Here is a 21,235-nt window from a genome sequence, read left to right as displayed (position 1 = left end):
ATGAACAAAGGTGTGAGGATTTAGATTTAGCTGTCTGACACTTACACATCATGTTCACAGATTATCATCGTGAATATGAGGATTGCTAAGCTGATGGCACTTGTGAGTGATCTGTTATGTGTTTCACTTGGTTACAGCAGTGAGTCGATGGCAGCGATGGGACGGGAATAAATCCAACAGGGTCGAGAAAAGAAGCGGTCGCCTCGCTGCTTTTAGTTTACGACACATGCTGCCCTGGTTACATTTTAATGAAGGAACATTTCTGCAGCCCAGTCTGGAGCTGCTGGGGTTATAGTGTGGGGAGTAAAGAAACTGTGGGTGAAATTTAGGTATAAAAGTGTGAATCTGGTAAGTTAAAATAGTTAAGCTAAAATATCTGTCTCCTTGTTTTATCGCAGGTGGTCAAACATGTCGAGTGCTGTAGCTCCGCATGTCTTCCCGTATTCTCGTGTGGTGTTTGAAACCCTTTGCCTTCAGGGATTAATAATGTTCGCGTGATTCAATACCATCAGGAAAGCACATGATCTGTAGCTCAATAAAGGTCATGAGATATTATCTTCAGCATCAATAAGGAGCGACTGCTGTGGTTCTCTCCAACCTGCAGCACGTTTGCACACAGTCTGAACAAAGAGTGGAAAATAAAGGGTGGTCACACCACACATTAATCTCTTCTTTTTCTTGGTTGTTTCATTTCTGATAAATAAATATTTTTTCTGGCAATATAAAAAAAAACACCCTCACTTTGGCTGATTTCCCCGAAACCCAAACTGTTCTGCTTCATGTGTAAACCTGCTTAAAATGCCTCTAAGAGAAGCAGGGACCTGCCAAATGACCTGCTTCACCTTTTTCCCGTCTCCTCCTGCAACACAACCCCTCAGAGAGGTCAAGTGCTGTGACTCCTGCACTGAACTCCTTTTAACTGGAGATCCTGCCGACATGCTGCTGAAAAGCTCGGCCAGCTTTCTTTCACCAGCACACATCCTTCAGAAAGCATCAGAAAACATGCTGATGAGGGCTGGAGAAACACCGGGACACAAAAAGTGTAACAGACAGCTTGAGACTTGGGGGGAAAGCTGCTATATAAGTTTAAAGTTCAGCAGAAGGTCTTCATGGTGCATCGCAGCTTTTTTTCTAATTTGAAATAAAAAGTCAAGCTGAGCCCATCTGAAGATGTGAAGCAGCCACAACAAAGCAAGATAAAATCCTGCAACAGATTAAAGAGAAAAAAAAAAAAAAAACAGGCAATAAAAAGTAAAATAGAAGAATGATTTCAGTGACTCAGTGAACGCACTTTAATCTGCCTTTTTGGGATTTTTTTTTTCTCCAAAGGTTTTCCCTCAATGCCTCCTCTCAGAGAAACATAAGCCTGAAATGAGCTCAAAATATTTGGGTCAAGACTGAGAGCAGGTTTACAGAAAGAGGTAAAGAAAAAATATGCTCTTTTTTTTTAATAGTTGCTATGCTCCTCTCAACACATGCAGCAGATCACCAACAGGCTCCTGACTCCGTTCCAAGTGTCTGGGAATAAGTGACAAAGAAGGGACAATGGGAGTAATGGTCCCGAGGTGACGACATGCTTACAAATGAACTCAGTCTGACTGAGTAAGCAGCGCCGTTCAACATATTAAGTAACTCCAGTGGGAGCGCTCAGTGAAGCGAAGGAGCCTTTGTCTCCACGGCCCTGGGGAACACATTCTCAGCCTATCCAAATGGGCAGGACTCCTTCAGATCCCGCTCCAGGATCATTTAAATGCCTCCACTGCCTGCAAAACTTTTCCAAAGTGTTACCACGTTTTGCCAGAATACTCCAGACAAACCACAGCTCCACACACACACACACACACACACACACACAGCCTGGTTGTTGTTGTTGCCTCAAATTGGAGGCTTTATGTCTCTATAAATGTGCATCAGGCACCTTTCATCTGTTTCTTAATCATATGAAGTAAGTACAATAATATCCATGACCTGAATAAATGTGCAGATATCACTGTAGTACCTGCAGGCTACAGACAGGCTGACATTAAAATAAATGAGGATGCCTCAGGGATAAAACTTTCTTAAAATATTCACTCAGTTGTGCAGGTGCCAGATCGCTCCGAGTTTGTTTTAATAAGCAGAAATGCATAAAAGATGTAAATGCATGAAAGCAGAGCGATTAAGAAACCACAGCTAGAGTCCCTTAAACTTAACAGGATCGGCATTATTCTCATTTTTCATATTAGTGCCATTATGATACTTAAATTTAAATATCAGTACTCCCCCCTTGTCACAAGGGGTCGACACAGCGGGAAGCTTCACATATTTAATTTGGCAGATTTATTACACAAAGCAGGGAGTATCAAAAAATAAACCCAGGAATCTTTTAAAGGTTGATTCTGATACTCTGCAGTTAAATGATAAGACAAACACAATCTGTAACAGAAAAGCTTAAATAAAGTGGAATATCTCAATGCAACAAATTCAATATGACAAAATAAAACAAAGCAGCTCAACTATAGAAGCATTCCTCCAAATGGAGGGCAGTAAGTGTTAAAATGCCACTTTGCTTCACTGTATTTATGATTTCTGTGACAGTGAAGCGCAGCTGAATGAGACATCTGAAAGCAGAAAGTGGGTGGAGCAAACTTTGATGATGTGAGCACTAATTATAAGCAAACACTGGACCATGCTGCAGCCAAACAAGCAGCAGAGCGAACACAGGCGAATGCAGCTGCAGCTCTACGATCGGTTTTAGCCACGCTCCACCTCTGCACCACCGCCGCTCTCATCTCTGAGAGCGGGGCTACACTTGGCCATATTGCTGCTGTTACCACAGCAATGCAGCAGCCGCTGAGTTCTGCATCTCCCGGCGCAGACGCATTCAACGTGCCGCATGCAGCAGCACCGGCAGCCTTCCTCAGCATCTCTCTCACACACACACACACAGGCTCATAAAGACACCGCCTCATCCTGACCCCTGGTCCAACCCCCGAGGTCACGCCTGGACATCAAAGGGAACAAAAGATTTTCGCTTCACTTATCCGCAAAAACAAGGAGGGAGAACAGAGAAGTCGAACCCCCCCTTTAACTCCCTGAAACACTCACAGCTGAACTTTTTTTTTAAGCCTGCATCTATACGATGAGGAAGTCCTCAATGAGGAAGAATTGTGGGAAAACAAGGCGGTCCTAAAAGCATATGATGGTGATGACAGGAATCAGGGAGGAAAAAACATGGAAAAAGTCAGGAGGGGTACCTTTGAGAGAGCTGATCTCATGCTGGATAGACCTTCCAGGATCCATGCTCACGACTGCCTGAGGCTCCAAACAGCAGAGTTTGAGCTCTGCAAGGTCAGCTCAGCACTGAAACACCACGCTGGAGGATGTAAACGTCCCTCAGCTAATGGCAGGCTGTTTCTACCCCTCCCTGCCTCCCTCCCTCTCTCTCTCTGCCCCCACAGGACTTGGCAGCTCAGTGTTTTTGCTCACTCTCACTCACTCTCTCTCTCTCTCTCTGCCCACTTGCACACAAACCCGTCAGCAGAGAAACTCTGAAAGAAGAAAGCACACCTCCTTCTTTTCCAGCTCCTGCCCCTCCCTCTTGTTGTCTATTCTCATCCTTGTGGTGTTTCACAGGGAGGTGCCTCAATCACTCATCCTCTACCATCATATCACTACCACACATGTAGCTGGTGCCGAGCAGTGTTGAATGTTTTGGCTCTGAGTGAGTGTCAGGAAAAAAAAACTCCTCCCTTAAGTGAAGGTTAAATGCCCTGAAAAAGATATCCAGAGTCTATGATATAAAAAACAAAACCATGACATCTAAAAGATCAAATCAAGCTAAACTTGACAAGTAGTCAGTGAGTTGTTCGTTTCTCCACTGACACATTAACTGTGACTCAGCATCTCCCACTAAAGTATTCCACTGCTGGACTGGAAGAGTACTGCAGTGGGGACCTCGGGGTGTTTCGGATGACAGAGCAATTTGAAGGAAGCTAAATTTTGGAGTCAGTAAAATGTATTCATCCATCTTTCAAGGCACAATGTTTCCATGTTAAACCGCAAAACTCTACAATAGGACACGCTCAAATTTTTACATCTTAAATCACTAATTAAGGCTGTAAAACAAACTAAATTCATATGTCAGGATATGATTTGTGACCTTTTCATCTCCTGGATTAGCAGCTGTATTCACCAATAAATGCCATAATAGTTTCATAAACCGTACACGTAATACTGTCAATAAACCAAGGATCACAGGGCTCCCTTTATCAGAAATATTTTAGAAGATGACAGCAAGGTCATGTTGACTTTGACTCAGCAGTCTCCTCCGGCCTCTGGAGACTGGCTGACACTGCTGTGCTGTGCCTGAAGTCAGCAACAATAAAAATGCTTTTTCTTAAGCACAGATAAACTGACAGAGGATTGAAGCGTGATCAGGACAGCACACGGCCTCTGTATGAAGACTCGGCCTGTTTTTATAGCTGCAGCTGTGAGCTGCAGATCCGAGCAAATGCATGCTCTTAAACAAAGAGAAATAATTCCAGTTATTCAAGAAGATGATTTTATTTGTATGCAAATGCACTAACACACACCCGCAGACAGATACATGCATCACTGCAGTGTAACTATGTTACAGTCCAGTAAGACAGAAAGTTCCCTCTTTGATGTGGAACTATCAGACATCAATAACAGAACTATTAAATGAACTATAACATGATTGTATGGCTTTTTCTTTGAGCCTTCTTCGTGCAGCAGCTGGAGTGGGGAGATGGGGAGGTCAGGGCAGGTGATGTTACCTGCAGGGTTTGTTTGGAGTAGGAAGGCACAGTCCTCAGTTTGTGATTCCTTTAAACATCTGGAAACTCTATTTTCCAAATATTTGAAGTAAATAGTGCTGATGTGCAGACTCACATGAGCTTCTATACACACTTATCAGAAATACATTAAATTAAAATTACAGCAAGAGATATAGGTTAATTTTCACTATAGCCTGACTGTGGCAGCGCTGCTCTCTCCACCACTGACCAAGCTTTGAACAGCTGGCAGGTAAAGATTATGAGGAAAGCTGGTTCAGCTACAGGTGAACATGTACAAGAAGCTCAGAGTCTCCCTGAGTCAGCGCAGAGATTGCTTTGGTAATAAGCTTATATGACCTGAGTCACATCAGTCTGATGAAGCTCACTCATATGGAATAAAGGGCAGTAACAGAGTCGGTGCTTTTTCAAGCTAAGAGGGTTTTCTTCTTCCTAATTAAGTGTCCGCTGGTCAGACTGCTTAAAGGCACCTTTTCCAAGGAGAAGGTTTTAAGGTTCTCAGGACTCCAGAAAGTCCTGCAGCTCCACAGCGAGCAGATCTGACAGCTGCTTTCCATTACAAAAGATAAATAGCAGAAATATTTCGCACTGCCTCCAAAACGAGTGCTGACAATAAATCATCTTTAAAGAATTTTAAAATGTAACAAAACAAGGCTGCTTTTATGAGGTATATGAAAAACATGAAACATGCATCCGTCACAAGGGACGAATGTCTTCAAACTCCATAGACGCACTGAGACATCGTGAGCTCACATGTGGACAGACAGAAGCAATAAAAATAGTCCCGATATTCCCTGGAAAGAAATAAAAAGCCACTGTGGATGTTTTCTCACTGAGCCACTTTACAAAGACGTATCTGCTCTCCTGACAGGGAGCTGCTGAATTCAACAGCTAGTCTCTGACCTTAAACGCTTTCACACTGACACCTCAGTCAAGTGTGAGAAAAAATATATAAAAAGGTACTACAACTGTAGAACACCTGCATGACAAATAGCATCATGATGTTGGCACATTTTAGCAAAAGGTGGGCTACAGCCATGGAGGAGGTTATTTAGGGAGGCTGCACTGAACACTTCTCCACTCGATAGAAAAATCAATGGCTCATCACAGATTCAGTTTCAGCAGCAGCGAAAAGGTAAGCGAGAAGCAAGTGCTAATTGGGAGGAGCTGGAAGAGATCAAGTCTTTAAATGATGACAGCAGGTTGTACAGCGCAAGCATACAGTTTGGGATAGATTAACAGTATATATAGATTAAATCTCTGTTCTCCACAAAGCTGCCTTGTTTATTACTCCCTCTAGAGTCCAAGGAAACAATTACCAAAAACCCATTTCTCAACCACATTACAGTTATTTTAGTCCAATATTTATTTCTCTCTCTTTTTTTTTGGCTAAAAAAACCCCCAAAACAACCCCATATGTAGCAGCTCAATCTCAGACCATGAGCAATACAGCGCACTGAATACAGCAGCCACTGACACAGATCCCAAAGTGCTGAGGCGCATTTAAGTTTTGAAAATCAAGTCATCAAGTGTGACAGATGGATGAATAGTTTAATGCAAATACAGTGAAGTCATTTCAGAGGGAATGACTCAGAAACAGTCCATTCATGTTGGTCCAAACCACTCATATATTTTAATCCGGTGGTGCAAACCCTGACTGTTATTTACTCCTCATACACACATATCTAAACCTTCAGATGTTATTAAATCAGACACATGATGCAGCATGTGATCTGGCAGCAAGCAAACCTGTTTAATCTAATGACTCAGTTTCTGAAACTGGGGCATTCCTCCTTGTATTAGCGCTTTGTGAAAGTATGTTAGGAAGCACAGCTTACTGACACCAGGCTGCCTCAGATCTGCAGTACAGAGAAAAGCAAACGGCCTCACACAGCTTTGAGGAAATGAAGCCACTGGTGACGACAAGCTGTAAACACAATAAAGGCCCACAGGCCAAATCTGGGCCTTTGCAAATTCTCATACAGCCCATGCAAAACTTTAAGTTCATAATAAGGCCCACTCAGTCGTAGCTGTCTTCTGTACAATGTCGTGCACACATGCACATCCCAAACAAAACAGATGCACCTCCACTGCACACACCACCTTACAGCAATGCATCAAAAAGCAAAGCTGTTGCTGAAGGCTGACAACCTTAACTGAGTGACCTACATCTTTACAGTGTGAGGAGAGGCCTTGGCATCCATGTGCCATGAGATCATTTCTGATCATTTTTCTGTTCACTGGCAAAGATATGAGGCAACTACAGCACAACATGTTTCTTTGGCCCCAACCTCAGGGTCATGGAGCTGTAAAGGCAAGTTTCATGGCAGAGGGCTGAGCCGTATCTTACAGGTAAACTACATCAGTGCTCTAAAGCACACCAACAAACAAGCCTGTATTCATATCAGCAAAAAAAAAAGTCTCCATGTCATCTGTAATATTATCAGTTTTGCTCTCAGATTAATGCACTTTTGTGCATCACACCCACATTTTTGGGGATTTGCGGTAAAGGTCCACTGTATATCAGATTTTTTTCACACAGTCTGACAAACAGTCTGTTCCTGCTTCTTATCCACTGAACTGTTGAAGTGGGCAAAGTTTCTCCCTGAAGGAATTCCTGGTTTCCAGGTGCCTCTTAAGCTCATTCTGCATAACTCTGGCATTCGTTATCCAGCCCCCGAACATGAACTTGAGCTGAAGGCTGACGACTTCCTGCAGCAGTTTCTCATGACTGCTTTTTTCTGTGGCCTTGTGTGGAACTAAAAACCCAAAACAAACTATATAAACCCCAAGCATAGAAATAAAATGAAAAGCAGAGGTACATTTTCCTCATGATACAGCATGTACACTTTTCACAGGGTGCAAAATGAACGATATTAATGTGTTTGAACTTTTAATCATAAAGAAATAAAAATCTCACCTTGATGAGGAACACTAGCAGCAATGAGCATTTTCTGAACACCTGCACGCACTACATGTTTTGAGATGTGTGGACATAGGTTAGTGTGCAAAACCAAAGCTTACATAACACCTTAGGAATTTCCCAGCATGCACTGGAGCCAATAATAAAGAGACATACCTCTGTGATGATTTTCTGCTTTTGGCTATTTTCATTCCTGAAGTTTACTCTAAAAAAATACTAAAGCACCAGACAGTAAAGCTACTGTTCCTGTGCATATTTGAGGAGTCAGAAAATTCAGTTTCCTGCATAAACATCATTGTGAGGCAAACTGAGCCGCCCGGCTCCAAACCAGGAGACGAGCTCAGCCAAAGCCTCGAGACCCTTTTAATCCCAGGTGGAATACCTGATACACCCTCTCCACCCCTCTGTGGGATGTGGCTGGAGTGGGACCAACATACTCTGGTCTTTAGGGTGGGGCATGGGGAAGAGGCGATACCCCCCCCCACATCTGCTCCTTTCTAGATCCATTGGTGACATGAAACCCCCTGTGCAGTTGTTGGAGTTCAAATAAACAAGGTGAGAATTCAGAGGTCAGCAGCTAAAAATAATCTCAGTACTACTGCCCCTCCCTCATTATCTCACACATAAAAAAACACACCATCACCATCATGATATCCAGTTCTCAGCCTCATAATGGTCTCAGTTACACCGTACAGACAGATCGATTGGTTAGTGGACTCATCATGAAACCAGACACCATGAGCGATGGGTGACACCACCATATACTGCAGCTACACACATAAGCTGTACTCAGATTTTTTTGAGTATTTCAAAGCCATAGTTTGGACCTAGTTAGTGTAAAAGTGTCAGGTATATATTATATTATAATAGGTAAATAATATTGTTTTTGTCCAAAGTGATGAGTCATCATCACGCTTCAGTTCACCAGCTACTTTGTAGCAAGATTTAATAAATCTTCGCAGCCCTTAGCAATATTTTCTTTTTTGCCCCAACAGTGCTCAGTAAGCTGCAGTACCCAGCATCAGCTGGCCAAACTTTTGAATATTGTAAGTACTATTTTTTGCTGCACTGAATTGCATGTTACGCTTTGACTCATTCATGTAGTTACTCATTTTTATTGGAAGCTTTTTAATCTTAATATGATTATTTCATCATACCCAATTTTGGTTACATATGCATCACAGACGTTCCTGGGAAAGGAAAATAAAGCAACTGCAGATGAATACATGTATTCATACACATGTATTCATCTGTGTGTGCGTGTGCGTGCACATTTTTCCAAAGTCCTTTCAGAGAGGAGCAAAGGAGTACTTTTCAGGAGGACCACAACACCAGAGGAATTCACAGAATGTGTCAGGATGACAAACGCTTTACGGCCCACTATCTGTCAGATCTGCACTGTGAAAGAGACGCATTCAGGATCTCCGTTTTCCTTTTGTGTGGCTCTGACAGAGATCCACCACAGTCTGTTCTCAGGACACCCAGAAGTATTTTATTCACACAGAACATGTCCATTCTCTGTGTGCGTCGTTTCACATTAATAACCATTAACATAATAAACATAAGTGATGACAATGCTAACATATTTTCAAATACTTTTGCAGTAGCTTTGAGCAGGAAATTAATACGCACACTATTTTGTTCTGCTTATAGCAAAACACTCCAGTGCTGCAAACTAATTACTTGTGATAACTTATTCTCTTTAAGCTCTACAAATCAGATGAGGTGAGACAGAAATCAGTTCAGATGTTACTGTTGAATCACTGCAGACAAACAGAGAGAATGCCGGGCAGCTCCCCACTGACATTCCTGGCATTAGTCGGGATTACTGTAGCGTGCCAGAAACAGGGTGCTAGCACTGTTGTTCCACGCTCTCAGGACAAACGTAAGGCCGGGATCTCTGCGCTCCCTGATGCTGAGGTTAGGCTGAGAGATGAGCAGTCAATATGTGATAAGTATTCAGGTGAGGCTGAATACAGTGAGACAAAAGAAGTGAAGCACTTTGTGAATGACAGACTTACTCATATGAACTAATTAGATTAAAAACCCACGAGTACAACCTGTGTCATGATCCTGGTGTTCAGTGATGAGTTATAGTTTTTTGTTTTGGTTGTTCCCGTGTGTGTCTTTCCTTTCTGTCTCCATCTTCCTATAAGTTTCCTCTGATTGTCTTCACCTGTGCCTGGTTTCCACCCATTTTTCCATGTGTGCATTTACAGCCCCGTCTTCCCCTCAGGCTTTGATCGGTTGCCTGGTTTTCTTCTGTCATTTTGTGGATCCCAGTTTGCTTTTTCACTTTGGATTTTTTTTGTTCTCTAATCAGCCGAGAGTGACTCAGAGTCTTGTTTGTTGTTGCAATTCCTGCCTGATCGGCATCTTGTTTTGGGGTCACCTCACGATCCCGACCTGAAAACTTGTTGCCTGGAAAAACCTCCAGGAACCCCCTGGGCCGTACAGCCAAGTAAAAATGTTTGTAGGGTTTAGAGAAACAATATATAACCTATTAATAGCATTATAGGAAAGCAGATCTTTTTTCCTGTATGTGTTTTGATTACATATTTATTTTTCTAACACATTTACACTTTATTCCACTCTTCTATTTTTATTCACTTCTGTTCACTGTTTGGGGTCATTCTGCCCTCATGGAGCCCCCCCTTCATTTAGAGCTGCTTTGTCTTGTCTGCCTCCTTGTGCCTGTGGCTCAGGAGGCAGAGCAGGTCATCTACTTATTGTAAGGTTGGTGGTTCGATTCCTGGCTGCTGCAGTCTGCATGCCAAAGTATTCTTGGGCCTGAGGTGCTCCTGATGTGAATCAGAGTGTGAATGCAAATGTGTTGTATAAAGCACTGCGTGCTCAACTAGAATAGAAAAGCGCTATAAGAAGTAGTCCATTTACATTATAGTTATTCCACTTATAAGATGTGTTTATACTTCCTTTATTTATCCAGCTAAAATGCTCATTGTGATTAAAAATCTCAATGAGACCTAGCCAAGAGGACAGCAGAAATTACAACAAATATAATATAAGCAAGTAAAGAAAGAAATACATTGTAGCGAACAAACGTGAACAAAAGCATCCAAATCAAATGTAGTTACACATCATTCTAAGAGCAAAAGCAGTCACAGTTTCCAGCAGAACTTTTCTCTCTCAGTCCTTTAAAATGGATTTAAACTCCATCGTAACCACTTCAGGTCCAGGAAACAGAGGCGGCATATTTAAAAGTATTTTTATGGTTTTTGATTAATGATTTGGCTGTTTTCACACAGGAACTTTTGGTATAAAGTGCATCTTATTATATCTTTCTGCTGAGAGCTCCTGTTTGGGGTTCTATATTGAACAGTAAGGCATGAGAGTTTTATCCTGTTTCTCATCTAACTATAAGCAACAGAAAAACCAAAGCAAAGCATTCTTTATTCCAAAATATAGACCTTTTCCTTTAATCAGTCAATATAACAGATTTGTGGATACAGAACTCTGTGCTGCAGCGCACTGTGACTACAAATCACAGCGCACAGTGAGGAACTATATTTTAATCTATTTTTGTAAGCACTCGCAATCTGTTATAGCACGACTGTGCAGAGCGCTCAGGACGGATAAAATGACAGTTTGTGTACGGCTGTATCCCGGAGACTGAACTCTCCCAGCGACCAGACAGATTTTCCCTCCAATGACATCATCCACTCAGACAGATTAGAAAGTCATCTTTCTGTGTGTGTCACTGCTATCAGTCAATAACATCCCGGACACGCTGTGGACACCTGTACCTCTGAGCACTGTGGGAAGGTAAACACTGACATCACGCTGTTCAATCACCTGAAGTTAACTTTTAAAACCTTATTGATCCTTTTTTCCCTCTCTCTCTGTCTTTTGGCATTGAAACTGATGGTAAAACAATGAAAGCAGTTGTGCAGTAAGAGCAGCCAGAGAAGAGAACGATACCACAATTCTCTGTTGTGTGGTTTTCAGTTTTATCATCTAATTTGTTGATTTGATTAAGTAACCAGTCACTTGCATCTGCAGCCTCTGTGCGTGGGAAACTTAGCCAATGCAGAGGTGACAGAAACTGCAGCGTGATGCTCCACAAGCAAGTCAGTCCCCACAGCCTCCCAAGTTAAGATACTCAGATCTAGCTATATTTACAGCCTGGGAAACAACAAAAAAACAATCTTGGTCTCGATAGAAAATGTTCACTCTTTGGCAACTTTACAGAAAGCTGGAAAAACACCTCAAAACAATTTGTGAAGTTTGTGCTTAGAACATTTTAATACAACATGTTCTCCCCCTGTCAGTGTGGGTTTCCTCCCACAGTCCAAAGACATGCAGGTACTGGGGTTAGGTTAACTGGTAAGTCTAAATTGCCCATTGGTGTGAATGGTTGTCTGTCTCTCTGTTTTAGCCCTGCGAAAGGCTGGCGACCTGTACAAGGTGTACCCTGCCTCTTGCCCTAGGACAGCCCCTCCCCGTGACCCTGAACAGGATAAGCAGAAGAGGATGGATGGACGGACAGATGTCTGGCAAATATGCTAAAACTGACTGTTCAAGAAGTCTGTGCTCCAGTATTGGTGACTAAGTATAGCTAGTATGTTAGCTAGCATATGGCAGTTGGCAGGCATCTGTATTTGTGCCATGCAGCCTGCTCACCAAGCTTCCTACTCATCACCCCATCCTGTAGTTCAAATATAATCACTTGTCCACAATACCATGAGAGACAAAAGTTCAAAAAAATATTTCATGACCCAGTAAGTGACATCAGGGTGGCTGCACCTGCATCATATGATCATCATGTGTGGATCTAGTGCATATTTTTAGCTCGGCTGTTTCGAAGAAAAAGTCGTGGTTTTGTCGTAGCCTTGGCGTCAGCAGCGCGTATGCCACGAAAACTGTAACATCGGCCATTACTGGAGAACGATGTGACCTAGGATGTTCAGATTCACACCATACTAAAAATCTTGGAGGAATATGAATCTCAGCCACCTTGACCTCATGATAAAGCTCAGAGGTCAAGTTTTCTTAAAATTTTGTGACCACGATAACTCGAGAACGATCTCACCGAGGATGTTCAGATTCACACCGCAGATGCATCCAGTTCAAGCTGCACCCATCAAACTTCGCACACGTGTTTGCACACTTTTTCATATATTTTTGCAGCGTGGTTACATAACTAACGTCAGCTGTTGACTCCACGGGTTCGGGAAGGCACTAATCCTCTGCTCCAACACAAATCCCATCTCAATTACACCAGCAAACTTTGCCAGGCTGAGTTCACCTCACGGTGGTTCGCAGTCTGGATTTCCATTCCTCTGCAGACTTAAAACAGTTCCACAAAAGAAACCAGAGACACAAACCAATTACATCTTTGTGTCATTAATCATCAGAAGGGATTTGGACTGCGTGAAAGAATGTGAGCTCATCTATTAGATAAAGCGCCGTGACCAGCAGGGACTGAGCAAGCCGACTGGTCTTACTGCAGGAACCGAAAGGTTTCTGAAAAATCAGAGCAGACAGGTGATTATATCCACTAAGATTTCACAGCTTTGTAGCTTTTCCAGAAATAAGAAGTATTTAAGGTCATTATTGGCTTTAAAATACATTTAACAAGTGAAATGGCCTTAAGAGCATCAGAAACAATAATTTACTGTGGCTGAGGCTCAATTTCAGATCATTTTACAAATAACTTGGATAATTGCACAACTTATGCCGTGCAACCTCATGAATACTGCAGACAGAACTATATTCCATAAAAATCTGCCGCAGCACAAAAAGGTAAAAGCCTGGTGAATCAGTGGTCCATTAAAGCACACTGTTGTGCAGCTAATAAAGGGCCAAGAAACGGGAATCCAAACCAAACACAAAATTCTTTGAAAATAATTATTAAAATTTGTGTTTTGATAAGTTATGTTTGGGTCCTTTTATGTAAATATACTGATAAAAGCCAGATTCAAAGTCAGTCATAGGTGCAACAATCGAGGATTTTTAACTCAAGTGTTGGGAATTCCCACAATTCTTAATTGGTCTGGGAGTTTGGGAACGGGATCGGCTCCTGGGGCTTTTGGTCATGTTCCTCGAGCGGTTTTTGCAGGGTGGTGAGGCACATTGTGCTTGGCCTGCATCCATGTTTAAATAGATAATACATATCAAACCAACATCCATATGAGTGCCAGGACTGATTGCATTGTAACAAGAGGATATTTACCTCGTAGGGCTGCGACTTTATTGTTGCTGCTGATTTGTTTACATGCTTAATGTGCAGCAAAATATGTTTTAGAAGCACATATTAACTAAAAGTTCACCCTATAAACTCAACGGAAGTAGCAGACAGACAGGTGAGAGGAGCCTACTGCAGCTTCTGAGTCCTCAGTGATCTACAGGACACTGAGCCATGCTGCTGACACAGTGGGATGAGAGTAGGTGTGAACATATGGCGATAATACATGAGTGTCCTCTGTCAGAGAACAACCTTGAGACAATACATGCCCCTTTATTTCTCCTGTCTATTGTTCAAATGTACAAAAAGATTTATGAATTTTAGTGGCTGATTCTCTATAAAATAAGGCATCTCTACAAACCCCTAGAAATATACTGTGATCAAGCTAGAACAAGGCTGGTTTTCTTCGCGATTATATTCAGGCTTTGGGCTGACAGTGTTGGCAGACAAGCTCAGGGAAGATGGCTCCTGTTCATGCATGCAGACCAAATCCTATTCCAGGACTTCAGCTTCTCTGGATCCATGATAAACACAGGTTGCCTTCCAGCTGCAGAGCAACTATCAGCAGATGGAAGAGAAAGTGTGAGGGGACAGAACTCGACATGTGTGTTTTCCTTAGAAGCTCACAGAACTTAACATGTTTAAAATTAACTGAACAAAAAGCAGACGCAGTCGACTTGACATATATTCAGTGGCACAAAATTATTTTCCATTTTTACAACCTTTACACTGGACACATCTGCGTGTACGTGCAATCGTGTGTGCATAACTGAAGCACTATTACTATTTTTGAAAGTGAGGTCGAGTTGCATGAAACTGATCTGAGGCAAAAACTGGAACTGAGCTGAGGGTTCTTCTGGGGGGGGGGGGGGGGGGGCTCAAACTTGACAGTGATTCACAAGATAAATTTATCACAGCGCTTTTAGAAATCCACTCGGTTAGTATTTACACACAGAACCCTGCAGCTCCTGCAGCTGCAGGGTTTTCACAATGTTGTTTAAGTGTGTTCGCACGATCATCGGGTGATTGTGAACGTTTAAAGAGCAACAGAATTGCTTTCTGTTGCCTATTAGAATATTTTCCATTGTGTTAAAAATCATTCATGTGTTAAGTTATGAAAAATAGGGAGAATTAAGTAAACACCTGACTGAATTCTCTTTTCCTTTTCTAAGGATGAACAGTCAACCTGTGTTTGAAGGGTGCAGTTACTGCAGGGTGACGCTGGATGATGTTCAGTCCAGCCTTGGAGACGTTCTTGATACCTGCTTTGGTCGGTTCCTGGGACCTGAACAAAGGGGGTCCCGTGACTCAGTCAGGCTTCGTGCTTTATTTTCAGTGGCGATTGCAGATATCGTGAACACAACCCTGAAAAATAGTATAGTGGAGACATCTGTGTATTTGCTAACGTCCACAGCATTAGAGGACTTGAACAGAATAGCTCTTGAAGTGATCAGCATTTCAGAGAAATGCACGGACACCAAGTGTGCTCCAATTTGTGCTCAGAGCATCCAGGACAGTGATACAGACAGCCTAAGCTGCTCCGGCTTGGAGGGAGATGTCGACATTCAACCAGACCGTTCAGGAGGCTGCAGAGCGATTCTGACTCTGCCAGGGAATAAGATTCCTGGCTCCCCAAACTTTGACGAAGTTGAAGATGTTAAAGAAGTCCCTGAAGAGACCTGCAGAAAGACCCTTGCTCCTCGTCCATGTGTGGTTAGACGATATCAGAGTAGCAATGGCAACAGTCCTGACTTTCAAATTACTGAGGCTAAAAATCTTGAGCAGCACCGTGCGGAGAGCTTTGAAACAACTCACTCCACACAGCAGAGGACTGAGTCTTTATCACGTTCGACTGCATGTCCACGTCCACAGCTTCCTAAGTGTTCAACTGATGAGAACTTTCTCAGGGTCTGTCTTACAAACTTAATCGATCATGTTGCTGCCACAACCCATACATCAGCTGCAAACTTGGATTTCCATCAGTTAGTGAGTCATGTGACAGAGAGGCTTGTGGGAGCAGAGAGTTACACAGCACCACAAAGCGTTAAAAACTTTCACATCACCATCTACAAAGAATTGTGTCGCAAATTTAGATCCAAATATTTGCTTCAGTTTTTGATGGAAAAGTGGAGATGTTAAAAGGAAAGCTTAAAAAAAATCCATGGAAAAAAACAAGCAAGTTTAAGAAGATGTGGAGAAAATATAGAAGCAACAACAATGTTTCTCATGCCTGTGAGACTAAAGCAGCGCTTCCATTTTTAGTAGTTTGAGGAATGCATTCACTTGCTGCATAACCAAGCAGTCAGTAACAGAAACAATTATCTTGAAAAATGATCACAAGTTCATTTTACAAGCTAAATAATATCCAAAAAAATGTGCTAGCTTGAGAAAGTAGGGTTGAGTCCCAGCTCTACTCGGTCAAGCGCTTAATTTTAAAAAAGATCTCTATAATGTGATGTTACAACCCTCTTTTCAAATGGAACAATTTCAAGTATTTTAAAGTAGCCTAAACTAATGCACAGGCAGAATGCTGCTCCTCCCTGAGCCTGGTTCTGCTGCAGGTTTCTTCCTGTTAAAAAGGGAGTTTTTCCTCCCCACTGTCGCCTAGTGCTGCTCATAGGGGACTGTCTGATCATCGGGGTTCCTCCCTAATGCTGCAGGGGCTTTACCTCGCAGTTTTTTGATCAGACTACAGGACAGTTTTTAAAATCTGACTCTGTCCACCTTAGATTGATTTTGAATGAAAGCAGAGTTGTAAAAGCAGCATGGTGGTTCTGTGGGCCCTCCCACGGTACAGACATGCACCTTAATTGAACACTCAATGGTTCAAATAATTTGTCTCTTATTTGAAAATAAAATGAATCAGGAAAATTAAATAAATGCATGTTTGTGTCTTTCTCCAGAATGTTTGACTTGACAACCACAATATGGAGACAAACATTGTGACCCACCTGTCACTGGTTATGTTGTTGTAGGTTAGATGCAATAATAAATGCATTACTTATTATTTGATTCAAAGGAAAACTAAATCCTGTAACGGACAAGTTTTGGCTCAGTTTTGATTTTAGCCTAAATGATGAAGGTGTGTTTACTCCCATTAGCAGGTTTTCACTGTTTTGAGCGACAGCACAAAATGAAAAACTGAGACTTTGTGATTTTTTCTTTTCTTTTCTTGCAGGTTTGTTTCTGTTTCTTTATAGTATGATTTTTTTTTCTCATTTGAAGCACATATTTTTGTTTAACACCTTTTTTATTTGTTTGTTCACATTGTATTTTATCCCTATTGTGGTTGGTTGCTTCAGTTGTTAGTCTGTGTCCTTTTCCACTTGTCTGTTTTCAGACAAGACCAAACAAACCCCTGTACTCCCCTCTCGTCCTATGGCAGCTGGAATATGCTCCAGCCCTCCACCCCCCACCTCCATGATCCTAAAAAGGATAAGCGGAAGAAAATGGATGGAATTTCATCTGAGAGAATTCCACCATCCGCTATCAATTTTACTAGTGGAAAATACCCCTGGGGTTACCATGAAAGTTTAACTGTTGCTAACCAGCTTTCCTGTTGCTTGTTTTTCCTTCCAGTGGCTGTTGTGGCGATTGTCAAAATTATTTAACAGCTGCTTCCCCCAGGAAGGATCATGTCCCGTGGTCAGACTTATTATAACTCCATCACCTTGGACTACAGCCGGCAGTGATGCTCCTTTTAACCTAAACAGAACCTGCAGCAGGTAGATGAACGGCTCGTGTGGCGAGGCTGCAGAGCAGAACCAGGACTACAAACAGCAGCAGGAGGCAGTACGGGAACAGAGAGATTCCTTTCTTTGACATTTGGTTACAAAACAGCAGCTAACTTCAAAAGAATGAGCATCTGAGGCGAAGATAACCTAACAAGGTCAGGGTCACTGGAGGAATTAGTGAGTGCTTATCAGGGGACTCATTAGGCTTCTCCAAACTTCAACGCTATCTCAGCATTTTACATTTTCCAAGAAATTCCTGCACTGCAGTCAATCAGCTATAATGGAATAATCTGCTGAGTTTTGTCCAACACACGTAAAATGTGACTGGAAGAAGTTACTGCAACCTTAATAATAAACTTCTCATTGAGTTAAATGCCAGAAGTTATTCAGCTTGTCTTTCAACTGGAATAATGCCAAGACTGAGAGAGTAAACTCCAGGGATATCTATGCAGTGAGTATTTAAAGCAGGGCTGCATGTTTTACACTAATAGATCCGATCTGTTACTATTCCAACACAGAGCTTCGCCCAACTGCCCTTCATCACTCCCACAGGAAGCTGAATTTCACCTGTTGCAATAACTTACACAAATGTTGCCTCAGCAGACGTCTCAGGCAGGAATAATAACTAAGCCATAATCATGTGATACTGTGTATACAGGTGCTGCCAAGAGTAACAGTCCATCTTCCCGCTGCTGCGCCCAATCTGTGCATGATGGACACTTCTTCAGGATCAGATCTCTCTCACCTGTGTTGTGAATGTTGAACTGGTGTCACCACAGACTAAAAATACAAGTGCACCCACCCCAGGCAGCAGTGCAAGTCAAGCATACATTCATGGTAATATCAATAATTCCACCTCCTTACAACAAGACTAATTGAGTAGCATCAGTTTAAGGTGATTGAGGGCAAGCTTAAATTCCCTAATTCAGTTCCATATGAAGGTTTGTCCTTTAACTCTTACTGTCGACAGCTCACACACACACACACACACACACACACACACACACACACACACACACACACACACACACACACACACACACACACACACACACACACACACACACACACACACACAATTTCAATACACAGCTTTACAGAAGGAGCTAGCATCTCACAACAAACTCCAAAACAAGAAAGCTCTTTTTAAGGAGACCTGTAATATTTCTTCTAGATGTACAATTATCTGAAACAAGCAGCATCCGGTTAAAAAGTAACAATAAGAAAGAGTAACAGGAAGTCGGGTCTTGGCAGAGAGACTGGAGGTTACGAAAGGGGCGTGGAGCATCAGACTGGTGCCAGAGAGACCCAGCAGGAATGCTGCCCACAGTGACATGCACAGTAGGTAATCACATGGGAAGAAAATTACTAGACTGGTGTGACTGGATGGAACAGCTCAGTTCCCAGCACGCCAAGACCAAGAGCAGGCTCGTACTGATGGTTTGCTGTAACTGGGATTTTAGACCCACAGCTGTGAGTTCTGTTTTTATCTGCAATCACTCACGCAACAGCGATCCTCTTATATCAGTGGAGTTACAGACATGGGGGGGCTCAAGAAAAAGAGTCGCTTCCTCACTAATGTGTGATGTGGGTGACAAGTGTAACATGAGAGCACAGCTGCTCCTGTCAGCCTGTGTCCTAAACTAAATTGCCTACATATGTTGATGTAATTCACCTGCATTCACAGGTTTGATGAGCCGGAGGCTGACACGAGAGGCAGCAGGTCAAAAATTGGACAACACTTTGGCTCTGTGAAGTTCTACATATGTTTGACTTAAAAATTATAGGTTATTTGGAGCTAGACTCAGAGAATCAGATTAGCGTTATTCTCATTATACTTCACATATGATGACATATAATGACAGGTGCTTCTTCATTTATTCTCAGTGGGAAAGGAATGGTGCTACATGGTAAATGAAATGCGGCTTTATTTACTGTCCATATATGTCACATATTTCATGTTTCTTAAATGTTAAGAGACTCTTAAACTGTTATTCTCTATAATGAAGGAGTAAAAATTAGAAAAAATAAGGAGCAAAAAACAAAATTGTGTGTATTGGTATCATTTATCAGATAAATAATGATTTTTGTAGCTATACAAACTAGGAGTACATGGTATAAAAGCCCGTTTCAACCTGCTGCTTCTTCCTACCCTGAAGTGATTTCCTTGAAGGATTTGCAAACCAGGTAAGCAAATGAGATGCAGGTGCATCTTCAAGTTGTGTGGACGTCCTGTTTCTATCAACTCTGCAATTCTTTCTGAAACAAACATAAAACACTATCACGTAAGCCTTTACCCACACACGGTGTAACTGGAGAATGTCCACCATGCTGGCAGGCAGCTCTTATCATTCATGTTGCACCGTTGGGCCTGTGCCATTCAACCGAAGGCCAAATGTCTCACCTCTCTGAGCCCACACTACCCAGTGATTCTCCTGTATGCAGAGAAGGCAGGCAGGTCTGAGAAGGACACAAAGCAGGCGGAACAGGACTCCTCTTCGTTTTATTGATGGACTTATTCTGTTACTGTACCTGTACAAGTGCACCACTTACCCTCCTGTATTGCTTTAACTACAACAGAGATATCTTTGGGTTTTTATGTTACAGCTGACTTAAATCCACAGGTCCATGTTATAGAAATATTATTCTTCCTGTGTCAGCAGAAAGACCCCCCCTTGAAACATCATTGCAAACCAATATGGAACCAATTAAGAGGAGTAAGTTGGCCAGGGCTTAACACAGGATCCTCAGTGAGGCATGCACTCACTCCACACACCCACCTCCCATTCAAACATGCTTTCAACATGTTATCAATTGAGTTCAGGCCACTGAAAAAAGAGAGAACAGGAGGTGCTGTTACCTTTATATTTCTCCCTGACGTTTTCATAGGCTTGAACATAGTCTTGTTCCTCTGGCAGTCGCTGACCTGGGTCAAACATGGGCATGGACATGGCCTGGCTGATACTGAGTCAGGTTTCGGGCACCTTTCTCTCTTCAAACTTTCCTCTTAACTTTCCCCCTGGCAGTGTGAACCCCTCTGTGAATCTTTGTGTCCTCAGTGCTGATAGAAGCCCTCCTGGCTATCTGTCCACCTATCTCTCTGTCCCCACCTTCTTCCTCACCCACACTCAGCCACAGTATTCCCTCTCTGAACTGTAGATATCATTCCAGACCACCACCACTCCCCTCCTGTGCTTGAGAAATACCCGCACACATTTATATCAGACCCTCCTCTTAAAGGCACAGAGGCGAACACACACACCACAAGACAGATACCATCTGAGACACAGCTACACACACACACCGACACATGCCAACTCCACCCCTTATAGACACGGCTACCTCGATGAAAAAACAAATGACGGAGCTGCGTGGGGTTATTTGAGTTCCTGCTGCTGGAGAAACTGGGGCAAGGCACAGCCTCGTGGATGCTGTACTACTGTATTTACAGCTTTAAAAAGAACTCCCAGCACGCTTACACGCTTCTTCTCAAAGTCACGTCATATTCCCAAAACTGAATGACGGCATAGGTTTGAAGAGGACCGCACCTTTTCAGCACAGAACACTGGATAACTCA

The 21,235-nt window shown here is 42.5% G+C and overlaps 1 protein-coding gene across 3 annotated transcripts in view; it reads right to left on the bottom strand.

The window, feature by feature from the left end:
• pleca (plectin a) overlaps positions 1–20,646 on the bottom strand; it is an 86,868-nt gene extending 66,222 nt beyond the window's left edge. For 2 of the 3 annotated variants that reach the window (XM_030741671.1, XM_030741674.1), the window contains exon 1: positions 20,519–20,646. In XM_030741671.1, the coding sequence (XP_030597531.1) occupies positions 20,519–20,609 (91 nt within the window). In that variant the 5' untranslated portion in view covers positions 20,610–20,646. Of the gene's footprint in view, positions 1–3,236; positions 3,298–20,518 lie in introns of those variants that run through there. The other variant, XM_030741675.1, reaches the window with a different exon arrangement.
• Positions 20,647–21,235: the final 589 nt, after the last annotated feature.

The sequence above is a fragment of the Archocentrus centrarchus genome, chromosome 11 (assembly GCF_007364275.1).
Source record: "Archocentrus centrarchus isolate MPI-CPG fArcCen1 chromosome 11, fArcCen1, whole genome shotgun sequence".
Taxonomy (NCBI): domain Eukaryota; kingdom Metazoa; phylum Chordata; class Actinopteri; order Cichliformes; family Cichlidae; genus Archocentrus; species Archocentrus centrarchus.
Note: the sequence above shows the minus strand (reverse complement) of the source record. Positions and strands in the feature narration are given on the sequence as shown.